General features: G+C 35.5%; 1 protein-coding gene across 4 annotated transcripts in view; it reads left to right on the plus strand.

Annotated features, from left to right (window-relative positions):
* The window catches only part of LOC106882632 (1-phosphatidylinositol 3-phosphate 5-kinase), a 106,516-nt gene that overhangs the window by 54,607 nt on the left and 35,431 nt on the right, over nucleotides 1-16,478 (plus strand). For all 4 annotated transcript variants that reach the window (XM_089356504.1, XM_089356507.1, XM_089356503.1 and 1 more), the window contains 12 exons: nucleotides 1,608-1,763; nucleotides 3,910-4,010; nucleotides 4,760-4,831; nucleotides 5,792-5,963; nucleotides 6,678-6,856; nucleotides 7,180-7,293; nucleotides 8,066-8,177; nucleotides 9,974-10,079; nucleotides 10,310-10,400; nucleotides 11,535-11,619; nucleotides 13,750-13,912; nucleotides 15,172-15,255. In XM_089356504.1, the coding sequence (XP_089212630.1) occupies nucleotides 1,608-1,763; nucleotides 3,910-4,010; nucleotides 4,760-4,831; nucleotides 5,792-5,963; nucleotides 6,678-6,856; nucleotides 7,180-7,293; nucleotides 8,066-8,177; nucleotides 9,974-10,079; nucleotides 10,310-10,400; nucleotides 11,535-11,619; nucleotides 13,750-13,912; nucleotides 15,172-15,255 (1,435 nt within the window). The remainder of the gene's footprint in view (nucleotides 1-1,607; nucleotides 1,764-3,909; nucleotides 4,011-4,759; nucleotides 4,832-5,791; nucleotides 5,964-6,677; nucleotides 6,857-7,179; nucleotides 7,294-8,065; nucleotides 8,178-9,973; nucleotides 10,080-10,309; nucleotides 10,401-11,534; nucleotides 11,620-13,749; nucleotides 13,913-15,171; nucleotides 15,256-16,478) is intronic.

Genomic DNA, 16,478 nt, shown 5'->3' on the forward strand with positions numbered 1-16,478 from the left:
ATGTGTATTGAGAGGAAAAGAGAGATATATTATGTAAGTGCAGACAAGAATCTTAAAACAGTATTCAATTCCAAGGAAAGACTGATTATAATATATCATGTATTACAAGCTACTGTATCTAATGGCTACTACTGCCACTTTATCTCTCTATATTATTAAGTTAAAAGTTATGTGAAAAAGAAAACAATCACTGTCAGTCATTGACTAATTTTATTTTAATTATTTTCATCAAGAGAGATAACTTTGAGCATGTTCCAGTCTTATTATGACCTCAACAGAAGATCATTGACTTCACTATACTTGTCAAGGTAGTGATGAGAGAATCAAGTAAATGTATAAGAATGTTCACTGAAGTGTGTTGAATTAAAGCAGCTTAATTTCAACAAAGTATCACAGTAATTTACTTAGAAACATTTTCTGCAATCAGTATTTTGCCATGTTCTTTTGAAATAATTTCAAATGTGAGAACTGGGGCAATATTTCTTTTCAAATCATTGAAGATGTGTAATCTAGTATATTTGGTCGGTGACTGAGCTGTTCTTATATTGTAGACAGTAGAGATATAATTTATGTAAGAATGGAAAAGTAGATTTAAGGCAGTGTGTGATCAAACCAGGTCTCCTGTTGATTTGTGCTCTCACTAGCCACAAACACTTTTATTTATCAAGACGTGTAGTTGTTATTTAATCTTATACCAAGCCTGATCAGGAAGAACTATGATCAAAATTATTCTAGACACGACCATTTTGTGCCTCTGTATATCCATTGCATCTGTTTTCTTGAAGAAAGGTAGGATGTTATCTGTAGAAGATTTGTTTGCAATTTATAGTAGATCAAGCAATCACATAGGGGCTCTCATTGGCTCAGTCAACATGTGTAGATTACATGAAATAGCCATGTATTTCATCTACTGTAATACACCTGTGCCTCTACCATATTTTAACTTCTTATAACTTCGCATAAAGCCAATATTACACCCCAACTCTCTCAGTTAAAGGGTCCTGTCTTGTGAGTAACCTAATGACCTTAGCAGTACTGGTACCATGTAAAAAGCACACAGTATATTCTGTGAAATGGTTGGCATTAGGAAAGGCATCCAGTCATAGAAACTATGCCAAATCAGACATTGGATCTTAATGAAGGCCTTGTCAAACTGTCCAAGATATGCCAGCATGGAAAATGGACATTAAAAGATGATGATGATAAATTCAATATTTTGATTCTTCTAACTCATGACAAGAACCTCAGCTACCAACTGGCGTAGGTTGTATAGAAGAATGTGGTGTCCTTTGAAAATTGAGGCCAATTTTCATCATATTTAGCTCTTCATCCGCATTACAAACCTCATTATCGTTGTCTTCATTACCATCTCACCATTATGACACCACCACCACTGCTGGCACTACCACCATTATTGTCATTGCTGTTATCATTGTCATCATCATCATCACCATCACTACCACCATCTTCATAATCATCATCATCATCCATATTTCTATCTGGGTTATGCATGAATGAAATTTCCAGTTTTTCTAATTTGAGCTAACAAGATCTTGTCTCATTGAGTTAAATTTAAAAGAAAAAAAATTCATCTATTTTATTTGTAGGACATTTTGTCTGATTTTCGTGCTCGAGGTGGACGTATTAAAACAACCCAGTCTGGGAGCTGCTACCATGATGAAAACAAGGAGGTGGCTAAAAAGACAAGCAATGGAGAAATAAAAAATGATATTAACTATGTATCATTCTATTATGATCAGAAGGTGAGTTATGGATTTTATAGATTTGTTTATAGATTTTATAAATTGTTTATAAAAGATATTTCATGGTATGAATTTTATTGATCTGCTGAAGGTTGTCTAGTAAGCAGATGTTTCATTGGAAATAGTAAATAAGTTATATTACCTTGGTGATACTATTAGTATTGAAGGCAGGCTAATAGACTAATTCAATCACAGTGGTAGCACTGTAGTTAAATGTTTGAGATATAATATATAAACCAGACTTTATGAATGATGTGTGAGAAATGTGATATGTGATGCTGAAGCATGGATGAAAACTGTGTTGTGGTTTATAGATTCTGTCCATAATAAATAAAACTTCAGGAAAACTTTTAACAATGGTTCAATTTGGATTCTCTTCATCATCATCGTTTAACATCCGCTTTCCATGCTAGCATGGGTTGGACGATTTGACTGAGGACTGGTGAACCAGATGGCTGCACCAGGCTCCAATCTGATTTGGTAGAGCTTCTGCAGCTGGATGCCCTTCCTAACGCCAACCACTCCGAGAGTGTAAATCAATGTAGCTGTGATATGTTACTGTAACCATTATAAATAGTGCATATCATGTGGCTTGGATTTGAACATCACAAAAATAATATGCAAATTATGCATACAGAAGAGAGGAATGTCATAAATAATGTTGAGGAGAATATGAGAATCATAAAAATAATATAAGCGAGAATTGTACAAATAATATTACATTAATCATATGAATAATATTACATTGTTGTTTTGTTGAGGAGTTATATATACTGAGGGGTCTTTCCAGTCAAGGGATCTTTGTCTTGCAAAGTGCTTTGTGTGTTGCTGCCATGCAAAAAATCTCCCAGTATACTCTGTAAAATGGCTGGCATTAGAAAAAGCATCCACCGACAGAAACCATGCCAAAGCAGATAATAGAGCTTGGTACAGTCCTAGAAAACCACCCAACCTATGTCAGTATGGGAAACAGACGTTAAATGATGGTGATGGTGATTGTGTTTGTGTTCTGTTTTGGCCCCTTCTTTCATACTTTAACTCCTCATCCCATAGCATAAAATCATCTCCCTCTCTACTGCATCCCAACTCAGTCAAAAAGGATCTTAGTCTTGCAGGCTGCATGATGACCTCACTAATAGTGATGATTGATATTAAGAAGAATCCATTAGTGAATACTTGGCTATGGAAAACCTTGTGTATCTGAGTTTTAGACAATTTGGTATAAAAGTCAGTTTGGTGAAAAGATGGTAGTTCTTGTGTGAGCTCAACCACAACTCTACCTCTTTGGGTTATGCTTATTAATTTGGTCACTGTTCTGTATAGCAGGTTCTATCTGAGGTATTTGCCGCAAATGTAAAGATCTACAGTGACGAGAACAAAATGAAGGTATAATCGATCTGATAGAGAATGATAACTTGGAGAGATATCGAATACAAGTAAGTTAAGGAAATGACTGGCTTTGAAAACCATTGGCTACAATATGTCTAAGAACTGACAACAATAGTGTGTACATTTAATGCAGATAGGTTATACATTTAGCTATAGGTTGGTGTGTCATTGGTGCTGTTCCTGTAACATCCACCGTTACCATACACGCATGAGTCAGGTAAAATTCAATGTGGTAGATTTTCTACAGCTGGATGTTCTTACTGTCTCCAGCTATCATCCAGCTACTTCTCCTAGTCCTTCAATCATGCACAGACATCTCAATGACCGAACATGTTTTCATGGAAGGTTGCAAAGAAATGATACCATTTTTGTATGAACGGTGATTTTATTTACAATCAATGCACAATATCTTTACCATGAGACTACAAACAAAGACTCTCTCTCTCCCTCCCCCTCTCTCTCTCTCTCTCTCTCTCTCACACACACACACACACACACAGAGTCCTGCCTCACTCTTCACTTTTCATTCTTTCCCTCAATCTTTCGTATGTGGTACTTACTGTCTCAACCCAACAGCAAGTGCCACCCTAATCCTTCCTCTCTGAGTGCCATCACACCTGAACATGTTTGTTCCTTAGCTCAACCATTAACTCTGAACATTGACAGTATTAACTTTATCCAATTAACCCCTATAATACAATATTTATTGATTTGCTTGCTACAAATCTAAGTTTCTGTTTTCATTCTCTGCTTTCAGCGTGACTGTTTAGATCTTTATAGCCACCAACATCTGTCTGTTTTGTTCAGCAGTTTCTCCAGCAACTCCTCAAATGCTCCTAATCCATGTGTTAATCCTTGGTAAATGTTATCATTTTATATTACTTACAACTGAGTCAGAGATTACTTTATTGTTGCATTTATTTTTCTTTTTTTTCTTTCGGTACTTGAAGTTGTTTCACTCCTTGTTCTTTCAGGTTGTATTATGCTTTGTTAACTTTGTTGCATACGGACAAATGCATTCTCTCTCTTTCTCTCTCTCTCTCTCTCTCTCTCTCTCTCTCTCTCTCTCTCTCTCTCTCTCTCTCTCACACACACACACACACCCACACACTACAGTCTAAAAGTTTAAGATCACCTAAACTTATTTTGAAAAAAACATCTACAAAATGGAAATAAGTGAGAGATTCTGGTGAAATATTTTATTAATGTATAGATACGTTCATTGGATGACATAATTAACTGAGCAACTAAACAAAACTGTGAAAAATCTGGGAAAAACTCTGAATCTTAGACTCATTGAAATATCTGCCCTTGGCTTTGATCACTATGGATCTTACTCTGGGCATTCTTTCGAGCAATGAAAGCAAATATTCACTGGTAATATTTTACCACTCCTGTTACCGACACTCACATGCTCCGAAGCAGGGACTGGAAATGAACACTATCACTTGTACGATACTCATTTACGATCATCACATGACGTCAACACAATGCTACACACATACATACATTTATATATGTCTGTGCTGCTGAAATTTGTTTTCAGAGACTCAGTACTACCCAGTACTACAAATGATTTCATTGTGATTTCTTATTTTGAAATTTAGGATTGTGACAATGGAATTTTACGGCAAGAATGATGTGACTCTTGGAGGTTTTCTTGAGCGATTTTGCTTCAGGTGAGTTAGTATTTTAATATTTTCTTGTCTTATTTATGATAGTCCTTGTGCAGTAGAAAATAGGCTTCTTCAATACTTAATGTCAGAAGTTGTTTCTATTCTCAGGTGTAGTTAATTTAATTTCATTTTATATGGATTTTCTTGTTACTTTCATGGTTTTGGGGAATGCCAATTCTCAGTATTTCTTCTCAAGGCTAATTAGGATAACTCTCTGACATTGGAGACATCTACTGAGCCAAAAAGGGAGCTTATACATGGTTGCCTCACTTACAAGAATAGTTGCCAAATCTCCTTTAGGTCACATCCTACTATCTTGAAAGAAGGCACACGGAAGATAATGTAATCACCATAGGAAAACTACAAAACAAAAAATACAATAGTCATAACCAGGATACTTTTTGATCATAGATCCAAGTTGGCCTAGGGCTAAACAACAAATGCCAGACAGTTAGATACTTTATTTATTATAAATGTGTGTGATAAATTGTTTATTTCATATTTAACACAAGGTCAAGTGTTCAGTGAAGAACGATCCAGTATGTTACTGGTATTTATTATCTCAACTACAGAAGGGTTATCTTTTTCATGTTTGAGTGTTTAGTCAAACAAATCACCCTAGTACTTTTTTTTATAAGCCTGATACTTATTGTCCTGAACTGCTTAGATACAGGGTCATAAACAAACCAACACCAGTTTTCAAGTGGTAGTGGGGAACAAACATGACCATAATGACACACGCACACATATGTATGTAATATATACAGTAGGCATCTCATAGTTTTTATCTACCAGATCTACTCACAAGGCTTTGATCAGCCCTGGGCTATAGTAGAAGACACTTGCCCAAGGTGCCACACAGTGGAACCTTGGGCAAATAAAGATGTTTGTGCTCTAGAAATGTTTATTGTAAAAGTTGTTATGGATGTTTCCATCAATTAAATTTTTTTTCTTTTTGTTTAGAGAGTCTTATGTTTGCCCATCAAAGTCCTGTGACACTCCAATGGTCGATCACGTGAGACGCTTTGTACATGAGAATAGTTGTATCACAGTGGATCTTCGCAAGCTTGACCGCATCATTCCTGGAGCTGAAAAGAATATTTTCATGTGGAGTCGGTGTCGCAAATGCAAACAGGTAATGCACTGTGATTTCTTATACCTTTTCTTTTTCAACTACAAAGACATACTCCATTAAAAATATCATCTGTAGTAAGATGGATAATTTCATCATCTTTAAATCGAAATCGTGATGGCACCTGTACCAGTGGAGTGCTAAGAGCACCGTCCGAGCATGATCATTGCCAGAGCAGCTGTCTGGCTTCTGTGCCAGTGGCATGTAAATAGCACCATTTGAGTGTGATCGTTACCAGTGTCGCCTTACTGGCACATAAAAAAGCATTCGAGCGAGGTCATTGCCAGTGCCGCTGGACTGGCTCCTGTGCAGGTGGCACGTAAAATACACCATTTTGAGTGTGGCTGTTGCCAGTACCGCCTGACTGGCCTTTGTGCCGGTGGTACGTAAAAGCACCCACTACACTCTCTGAGTGGTTGGCGTTAGGAAGGGCATCCAGCTGTAGAAACTCTTCCAGATCAGATTGGAGCTTGGTGTAGCCATCTGGTTCACCAGTCCTCAGTCAAATCGTCCAACCCATGCTAGCATGGAATGCGGACGTTAGACGATGATGATGATGATGATGATGAAGATTGTAGTCAAATCGGATGTGCACTTAATGAATTCAATGCAGTACCTAACCTTCCCAGAATAAACACATTCTTCTTCTGTGCCATAAATATTAAATAGAGACCATGTAGTCGACTTTGCACTCTCACTATGACTTCATTCTTTCAGGTTACCCCATTAGGCCGTATGACAATGGACACTTGGAACATGTCTTTCTCTAAATACTTAGAATTGAGATTTCATGGAAGTATGTACAAAAGGCGAGTTAGTGCTGAACCTTGCAATCATTCTTTACATCATGACCACTGTCAATATTTTGGATACAAGGATATTGTAGCATATTTCAAGTGAGTACATATTAACTGAAAAATTTACAAATTTACAAGTGGGTACTGAAAAGTTCCTGGCTTTTGGGTAAAAGAAAATACAGGAGGATCTGTTTATTAAGATTTTATTTGACATATTACCCTCTCAAATTTATATACTTATTGCAGCACTCCTTCAGTTTTTCTAAGCTTTATAAAAGAACTCAGAAGGCTGGGGCCTCCAGCCAAGACCTTCGAGATACTCTTAAAGCCAGGAACTTTTCAGCACCCCCTCATATATACAACACTATGCTAAATAAAATCACACTAATCTGACATTGTTATATTGGTTTCCTCTATTTCAGATACAGCACCATTTCACTTTGTGAGGTTGCTCTGCCCTCTATTGTTGTTGAATATCATCATCAGCCATGTTTACCTGCAGAACTTAACAGAAAAGCTGTCAGTCTTAGTCACAAGTAAGTTACAGGTTATTGTTTCTTTGTGAGTTTCTCATAAAGTTTTTTTTTTTTTTGCGAGTTGCTAATAGTAAAATTTTCAACTTCTCACATTAAAATTTAGCTTATGAGCCAATAAAAAAGGGTAGATGGCTGGGTAGGCTTATTACCTGCAGAAAAATACTATACACATAAATCTATGCTTCTGTGTGTGTGTGTGTGTGTGTGTGTGTGTGTGTGTGTGTGTGTGTGTGTGTGTGATTATATTTATCCTCTACCACTGCTCAACATTCAGTGTTGGTGTGTTTATATCCCTATGACTTAGCGTTTCAGCAGAAGAGACCAATAGAATAAGTAAAGGCTTAAAAAAAAAAAGTATTGGGATCAATTCATTTGACAAAAATTCTTGTAGGCTGTGCCCCAGCATGGCTGTAGTCTAATGACTGAACCAAGTAAAAGATAAAGGACATATATTATATATATATATATATAAAGGACATATATTATGTATGTATATATATATATATATATATATATATATATACACACACATATATAGGGAGAGAAAGACCTTCATTCATTCTTCACAGTAAGTATTTGTTGAACACACTGGTTTCCTACAATAAGGTTGTATGTATACATGAACACACACACACACACACACACACACACACACACACACACACACACACACACACACACACACACACACACACACACACAGAATGATTTGTATTTGTAAAGTATATTTTAATCTTACAATATGTTAATTCAGTTTTCTGTCTCTCTACAGAGGAATGGATTTATACAATGCTATATGGGAGCAAACTATCAAACTGCAAAATGATTACTCCTTACAGCAGAACCAGTCAAAGATACTCACAGACTATCTGGCTTTCCAGAAGGTAAATTCTGTTTATATTTCCACTCTGTTCTACATTTGTATAATTTTGCTATAAAAAAAATCTAACTTAAAATAAATTTTTTGCAGTTTCTTTGAAAATATTGTTATTCTTCTGTAGAGGTTTTGGTATATTGAATTGACTTCTCAGTCTGTTTTTGGATTCCACTTAGCACTATTTCCCTTATGTTACTAAGTGGGAAAGGCATGAATGTTATCTTTCCAATTCTCTTATCTTCTAAATGAATGTTACTGAGTATTGTGTCTGTTTAAAAACAAGCATTATAAACATTCTTGTTATTGTTTTTAAAGTAATAAGTGATAGACTCGGTAGAATATTCTTTTCTACTCTAGGTACAAGGCCTGAAATTTTGTGGGAGGAGGCCAGTTGATTAGATCAACCCCAGTACAGAACTAGCACTTAATTTATCAACCCCAAAATAATGAAAGGCAAAGTCGACCTCGGCAGAATTTGAACTCAGAACGTAAAGACAGATGAAATACTGCTAAGCATTTCACCTGGTGTGCTAACGTTTCTGCCAGCTTGATACCTTACTCAGTAGAATATTAACAGTATTGATGGCATGAAAATCACATAGGCATATCATATGCATTCCAATTTCAGCAGCACATTATCATCATCAACATTTAATGTCTGTTTTCCATGCTGGCATGGGTTGGATAGTTTGACTGGAGTCAGCCAGAGTGCTGCACCAGTCCCCAATTGTCTGTTTCAGCATGATTTCTACAGCTGGATGCCCTTCCTAATGCCAACCACTTTACAGTGTACTGCATGCTTTCTATGTGGCACCTGCACAAGTGCTTCTGTGTCTGTTTTGGCAGGGTTTTTACGGTTGGATGCCCTTCTCACACACAACAGAGTGGACTGAGTGCTTTTTATGTGGCACAGACACAGGCGAGGTCAGTGTGTATGTGTGTGTATATATATATATATATATATATATATATATATGAAAGAAAAAGAAGAAAAATGGAGAAAATAGCATTTCGACATCAATTTATTGAAACAAATCCAATTTCAAACAATATCAAACTCATAGAACCTATAATTGTTTCCATATCCAATGATGAAATTCAGTCTGTTTACATAACATGGTAGCTATATATTACATCAACAAGACCTGTTGTTTTATTTTTATCATAGTATCCACTAAGAATTATTTTCTAAGCCTCTTGGCTATAATTGTTGGTACTAACAATTAAATACTAATTTATTTAATATAATCTAAATCATAACTACATCCATTGTCTACTGCACACCATGTGATGACGATGAATTCAAACTGTCTACCATTCACTACAGCTGTACACCATGTCATCAAGACCTGTGCACAGTACTCTTTTTTTACTACAACAATGAGAAAAAGACACAGACAACTACAACTGAGAAACACATCAACATTAATATAATCAAAATTAAGACCATGTATACACATACTGACACAAAAAAAGTTCTGAGTTCATTAAAGCATGAAATATAGATCCAATTTCACATATATGACCCAGGGTGGTTTTTTTTTTTTTTTTTTGAGGTATCTTTTCAGAAAAAAAGTGCATCTTATATCCCATCGAATATGGTAGTTACATTGCTTTACTTTCTGTGTTCCAATTTCACAATGGTTAACATTTTTCTTCCATCAAAGTTCGATAAAATAAGCCCAGTCTATTATTGAGTAAGATTAAGTCAATTATAGATTAATTATCGCCCTCCTCCAAAATATTTATAAATGTCATAAATCAGTATTATTATTGATTTTGTTTTGCTGTCATGAATTATAGAGTGAGAGGGCTGCCCTGAATAAACATGCTGATGAAATCCACCAGAAACTGCAGTTATTAGAGTCGTTGAGTAAAAAAAACAGTGAGGGAAAATTTGAAAATGAAGGTATGGCCTTTTTTTTTTTGTGTGTGCTTTTACAGTTTTCTGTGTTTTCATTCTAGCATGAGTAAAATTATTAAAAATCTGAATAGCTTTTTTAAGACTAATAACTCAACATTAACAGCTAGTTTGTTTGCATCTTTGCAGTTTTAGACGACCTAAAGAGCTGTGGCTGTTGGGTAGGTTTTGGTGGCAACAATTTCATGAAAATCTCTTTTATGTTTTCTCTTTGACAGAAGTTTGTTTTTCCTTGTGCAATCAAATCACAGACAGTCTGACCAGTTTAACACAGATGGTTGCAGAAGCAGTGGTAAACTGGAATGCAAAGTAAGAATTTGTTTGAATTTTCTTCAGTTCATTCAGCTTTCGTAAGTATATGAAACGACATTGGATTGGATTGGATTGCCCATTTTCAGTCCACTGCAGAACAAAGGCCTCAGCATATTCTCACCACCCAGCCATGGTCTGATATGCATACTATGAATTCGATCTTGAGATCATACTGGTTTGATGAGCCTACTCGGCATGGGTTGGCAGAGGGGTGCAGTTTTTTTTTATACTCATACCCAGGAATAGTTAAGTCAGTTACATAGACCCCAGTGTTTAACTGGTACTTATTTAATTGACCCTGAAAGGATGAAAGACAAAGTCGGTCTCAGTGGAATTTGAACTCAGAACGTAAGGACAGATGAAATATCACTAAGCATTTCACTCAGCACGCTAACAATTCTACTAGCTCACTACCCTACAAAATGGCATAAGTAATGACATTGTGCAGCAGAAAAATATAACATAAAGTCAAAAACAACAAGGCCAATGGTTGAACTCTGTTCTTGCTCAGTCAGCACCATCATCATCATCGTTTAACATCTGATTTCCCTGCTGGCATGGGTTGGATGGTTTGACCGAGGACTGGCAAGCCAGAAGGCTGCTCCAGGCTCCAATCTGATCTGACAAGGTTTCTACAGCTGGATTCCCTTTCTAACACCAACCACTCTGAGAGTGTAGTGGGTGCTTTTTACATGCCACTGGCATGGGAACATTTAGGTGGCACTGGCATCGACCACGTTTGTATGGTGCATTTTACGTGCCACTGGCACAGGAGCCATGTCTTGGCCTAAACTCTCTGAAGCAATTTTTTCTCTCAAACATTTGCATGATGAGTTTATGATAAAGTTTAATCCAAATCAGTTTGTGAAATTCCTGGCAAGAGTATATTTCTCTGATTTAGCTCACAAACTGTTTACTTGCTTAGAACTCTTAAGTTTAACATAGAGTTGATAACTTCTCCTGTCTTTGGGTTCAGATTTGTCTAGATTTTGTAATAATATATTAACTTCATTAATAGGAATTTATATCCAAAATGCTTAACTTAAATATATTTCACAGTTCTATACATTAACCTTATTAATAGTGTTATAATTAACAATACAAATAATAATTTAAACTGTTTCTTTGAAGAATCCAAGATTTTCCCGTGCAAAAGAAAGAGAAGTCCAAAACACAAAGTCCTGCTGTGAAGGAACATCAGTCATCTTTAGATGTGGTAAGTATTATTTCATCCCATTTTACAAATCTAATAAAATCAATCTGTAATTAAAATATTATGGAGATTCAAATATGTAAACTAAAAGACTCCACTAATAACTAGAGAATATCATCACTTCAAATCCTCAAACCTCCATAATGTTGTTTCTGTAGGCAAGTTATATTATCGTAACTCAATCAAACTCTCTTTCTCTCTCTCTCTCATACTAACCTTAATCAAGCAGATGTATAATTAAGCCATAACCATCTTGTCCCTTTTTTTTTTTCTTGCAAGAATAGTGTACCTGAGCTACATTATCCAATATGTCTGTTTTTAAGATGGCAGGGTGTGGCTTTGGAAAGAATTGACAGCTACTTCTCATTGGTGCCTGTCTTTTGTAAAGGTCAAAATGTTGTAGAAACATGCTGTCTTAAAAATAGATTGAAAATATCTTGTTAATATATGTGCAGCTTAGTCAGTAGATTCAATGCACTGCTACTAGCCTTCTAATGTAACCAAACATCTGTCTGTAAAAACATATTCCAACAATATATGCCACAATCTCTATTTGTAGAGCCATAAGTTATATATGATGTTGGATGATAGAAATGCTATAGCATCTCACAAAATACTTTGTGGTTTCATCCCTTTATATTCTGAGCTGAAATCCCATGCAGCAAGTTGACTTTGCTTTTTTTCCTTTTGGGTGTGCTAAAATAAGTACTTGGGTCAGTGTGTCTGACCAGACTCTTAAGGGCAATATACTTCAGCAATGACTGAAACTCGTAAAATAATACATATGTTATTTTATTAGTTCATCATTTCTATTTTATCAGAATATATTTAATGATTTAGTTGTGAATGTCTGAACACAAAAAGCAGCTTTAAACAAGAACATACCGCTACAGGTTCTTGAGACTCACATTTAGAGTGCTGTTAGAATTTTTGTCTCTTGGACTAGAAGAGTGCTTCCCTTTCCACTACAGGTTCCTGAGACTCACATTTAGAGTGCTGTTAGAGTTTTTGTCTCTTGGAGTAGAAGAGTGCTTCCCTTTCCACTACAGGTTCCTGAGACTCACATTTAGAGTGCTGTTAGAGTTTTTGTCTCTTGGACTAGAAGAGTGCTTCCCTTTCCAATAATATCTCCCAGCCAAAGACATCAAGAAACAATCTATTATCTTGATCTGTCTGTCTCACTGAACAGCTTAAATAATAAATTTGCTTCAGGAGATTTCTATTTATTAACTTTACTAACTCATTATAATAAGCAGCTATAGACGTCCCATCTCTTGCAGAATGAAAATTGGTAAAAAAAAAATGTGACCACTTATCACTATCCAAAGTGCTAATCCATTTCCCTAAATTTAAGGCTGACATAGGATTACATTTTAGCTAAACTAATGCCATGTGGGAAGCATGTTATTCAAGCATCAAACCTTCATCCACTTCTACAAATGACTTAGGCTCTATACAATAAAAGAGTGTTATCTGGGACCTCCTTCCTGGGGAATGTATTCATAGCACAGAAGCCTTCTGATTAAGGCTACTAATCCCTTCCATAAAAAGTGAGAATTTGTTGGCTAGCACACAGCCATAACACTTATTAAGAAAATTACATCACACACTGTAGATCATGAAATTACATAATTCTCTGTACAAAATATATTTGGATATAGGCTGTTGTGAAGCTGAATAAAACCTAATTAATTAACTTACTAAACTGGTGTAGTCTTCCTTAACCCTTTAACATTCATATTACTTTGTCAAATATAATGCTTATTTATTCACATTGTTTTTAATTAATCATGCATTATCTCCAAAGCTTTGAGACTTTGATGATGTGATTTTTTATTTTTAAAATAACATTGTATGGTAGGTGTGAGAGGCCAGATCTGTTTGAACATAAAACAGATTAAATATTTGGCCCAGATATGGCTTTTTTAAATACTAATGGGTTAATGTTAGAACTCTAACATTGTTTTAGTGTAATTCTAGAAATATATTTTGGTACAGAGTCAATTGGAACATTTATTGTATAAATAATACTACTGACATTAGTTTGTTTATTTATCTATTGTTTTGTTTACTTTCTGTGGTTTAAATGACATGAGCAGGTTCAGCATAATATAAGGTTGATGTTTCTTGCAGGTGGACAATTATCCAGCATCTGTCCAATCATTTACAGACAATAGTTACAATTCAACTTTGTCAAACAGTCCTCATCACACACCACAGGTTGAAGCACCTGACATTTACGTTGAAGAGGAATCAGTTGATTCTCAGGCTTCCAGTGGTACGACTATATCAGCCGGTACATACACTTCATTTCTTTTTTTGTATGTATATATATATATATATATATATATATATATCAAAGTGCTTTAGCTAATATTTAAGTCATCTTCAGTATTGTTGGTGTCATCACTGACACCAGTATAATAATAATAATAATGTAATGATGTTGCTGATCATGATGATGTTTAGTGGGAAATAAAAAGATAATGGTTATTGAAGAAAGGTGAGTGTTATACCTGTTGTTGTTGGAGCCTTGGGTACTATAAGTGCCATGTTCACAAACTGGATTGGAAAAACGGGGGCAAATGTGAAGATAGAGCATCTACAGAAAACAGTGTAGTTTGAAACTGCTTGAACCATCCACAGAGTTCTCAAAGTTTTAATCCTGCAAAGTTGCTACTGTTTAACAATATGAATAATAACTATCATTATTAATGATAGTAATAATGGTTTCAAATTTTGCTACAAGGGCAGCCATTTTGGGGGAGGGGATAAGTCAATTACAATGACCCCAATGTTTCAATGGTACTTAATTTATCGACCCCGAAAGGATGAAAGGGAAAGTTGACCTTGGCAGAATTTGAACTCTGAGCATATCAGCAGATGAAATGCAGCTAAGCATTTCACCTGGCATGCTAACGATTCTGCCAGCTCACCTCCTTATACTTAATGATAATAATAATAATAGCAATAGTACTTTTACACCTATACATTGTTATACTAAATGACACTACTATGTTTAGTTATTATAAGTAGAACTTATTACCAAACACCTCTTTCTGGTTCAGGCTAGCAGGAAAAAAAACTATTCTAAAATATTGGTGTTGACAATTATAATGGAGATCAAGAAGAGGTACTGGGGAAGAAATGTCAAGAAAATTCAGAATTGGTGTAACAGACATTCTCCTGAATTACAGTTGCTGTTGTTTCTTTTAGTTCCAGGGCAACTCTGATCAAAGGCACTCTAGCCTTGACCAGCCTATCTCTAACTTTCAGGTATAGTTTATCTAGAAGTTGTGTCAAGTCTTTTCATGATAGTAGGGTGAGCTGTGAGAGAGATTTAGTTATTAATTCCAACAACTGACTACACAGAGGCCCTGCTTATATACCTATGAGGTTTCCTTATTCGATCAAGAGGCTCCCTTAATTGATAGCTTTATATAAAGTTGCTCCGTGTCTCATCACTCCACATATATTTCAGTAGATGTAAAATGTTTTCTGAAAAATATCTTCTGTACACTTATTTATAATTGGTGTCTGTTTTTGTTTTTCCAGCATCTTCGTCACCTTTACCAATTCCACAAGATGATAAAGATATCTCTGTTAACACTGAAGTAGATATTTCTGACAGAACATCAGGTATGGTTTGTTGATTTCATTAGTGCACCTACAATAAATTGTATTTATGTTCAGATTATTGTCCTCAGTATTTATTTATTAACTGGTACATTGACTTTCCTCTTTAGAACTACCTTTAGTTCCTTTCTCATTTCCTTTCTGTCCTTTTATTCCTCGCATATTTTACCAACCTACAACTTTTTATGAATATCATTTACCACATCAATGTCTAACTATAACACAAGATCTTAAATCTATACTGAAGTTATATAGACAATTGAATCAGTCTTAGTACATTACGTCTACCTGTTTTATAGATGAGAGAAGGACTACACTAACAAGGGATTCTGTGCATATTTGCTTGACCCAGACAAATATAGCAGAGACCTCCTCTGAAAGAAAGATATAATGATCTTGGCTGTAATGCCTTTGTTCATAGCTTTTCTTTCAAACAAGGTTGACTTAGTGCAAACCATTTAGAGCTGCATAAGGATGGCAACCAAAGCGAATATAGGCAGGATTTGAACTCAGAATATAGATATACATTACCAAATACTGCAAGATATTTTGTCTTGCTGTCAAATGCTTTTGATATCACTCCACCACTCTAATAACATTTACCAAATTAACATTTCTTATAGGTGCAGGCATGGTTGTGTGGTTATGAAGTTTGCTTCCCAACCGCATGGTTTTTAGTTCTGTCTCACCTGCATGGTATCTTAGGAAAGTGTCTTCTATTATAGCCCTAGGCCAACCAAAGCTTTGCTCATGGATTTGGTTGACAAAAGTTGAAAGAAGCCCATTGTGTGTGTGTGTGTGTGTGTGTGTGTGTGTGTGTGTCTCTGTCGTTTTGTATTATCATAGTATGGCTGTTGTAAATGAATGCCATTCATTTCCAATATTCTCAAAAACATGTCTGGTCAAGAGGAAATATTACCTTGCTTGGAAACAGGTATGGGTTGGTGACAGGAAGGGCAACCATAGAAAATCCAACCATAGAAAATCTGCTTCAATAAACTTTGCTTCACCTATGCAAGCATGGTAAAATGGATATTAAGTGATGATGTTGATGACATCTCATGTTACTAATCCTGGAAGGTCCCTTTAGACTGACTGCTTTCTTCCTTTAAAAAAATCATTTGAAGCAAAACAAAAAATCACTAATTCTAAATGATATTCCTCCAATGAAGTAATCTCTCTGAATGAAAAGCTAGTTATACAACATATGTCTGTGGGGATTGTGA

Source organism: Octopus bimaculoides, chromosome 8 (genome assembly GCF_046866305.1).
Source record: "Octopus bimaculoides isolate indiv1 chromosome 8, ASM4686630v1, whole genome shotgun sequence".
NCBI lineage: Eukaryota > Metazoa > Mollusca > Cephalopoda > Octopoda > Octopodidae > Octopus > Octopus bimaculoides.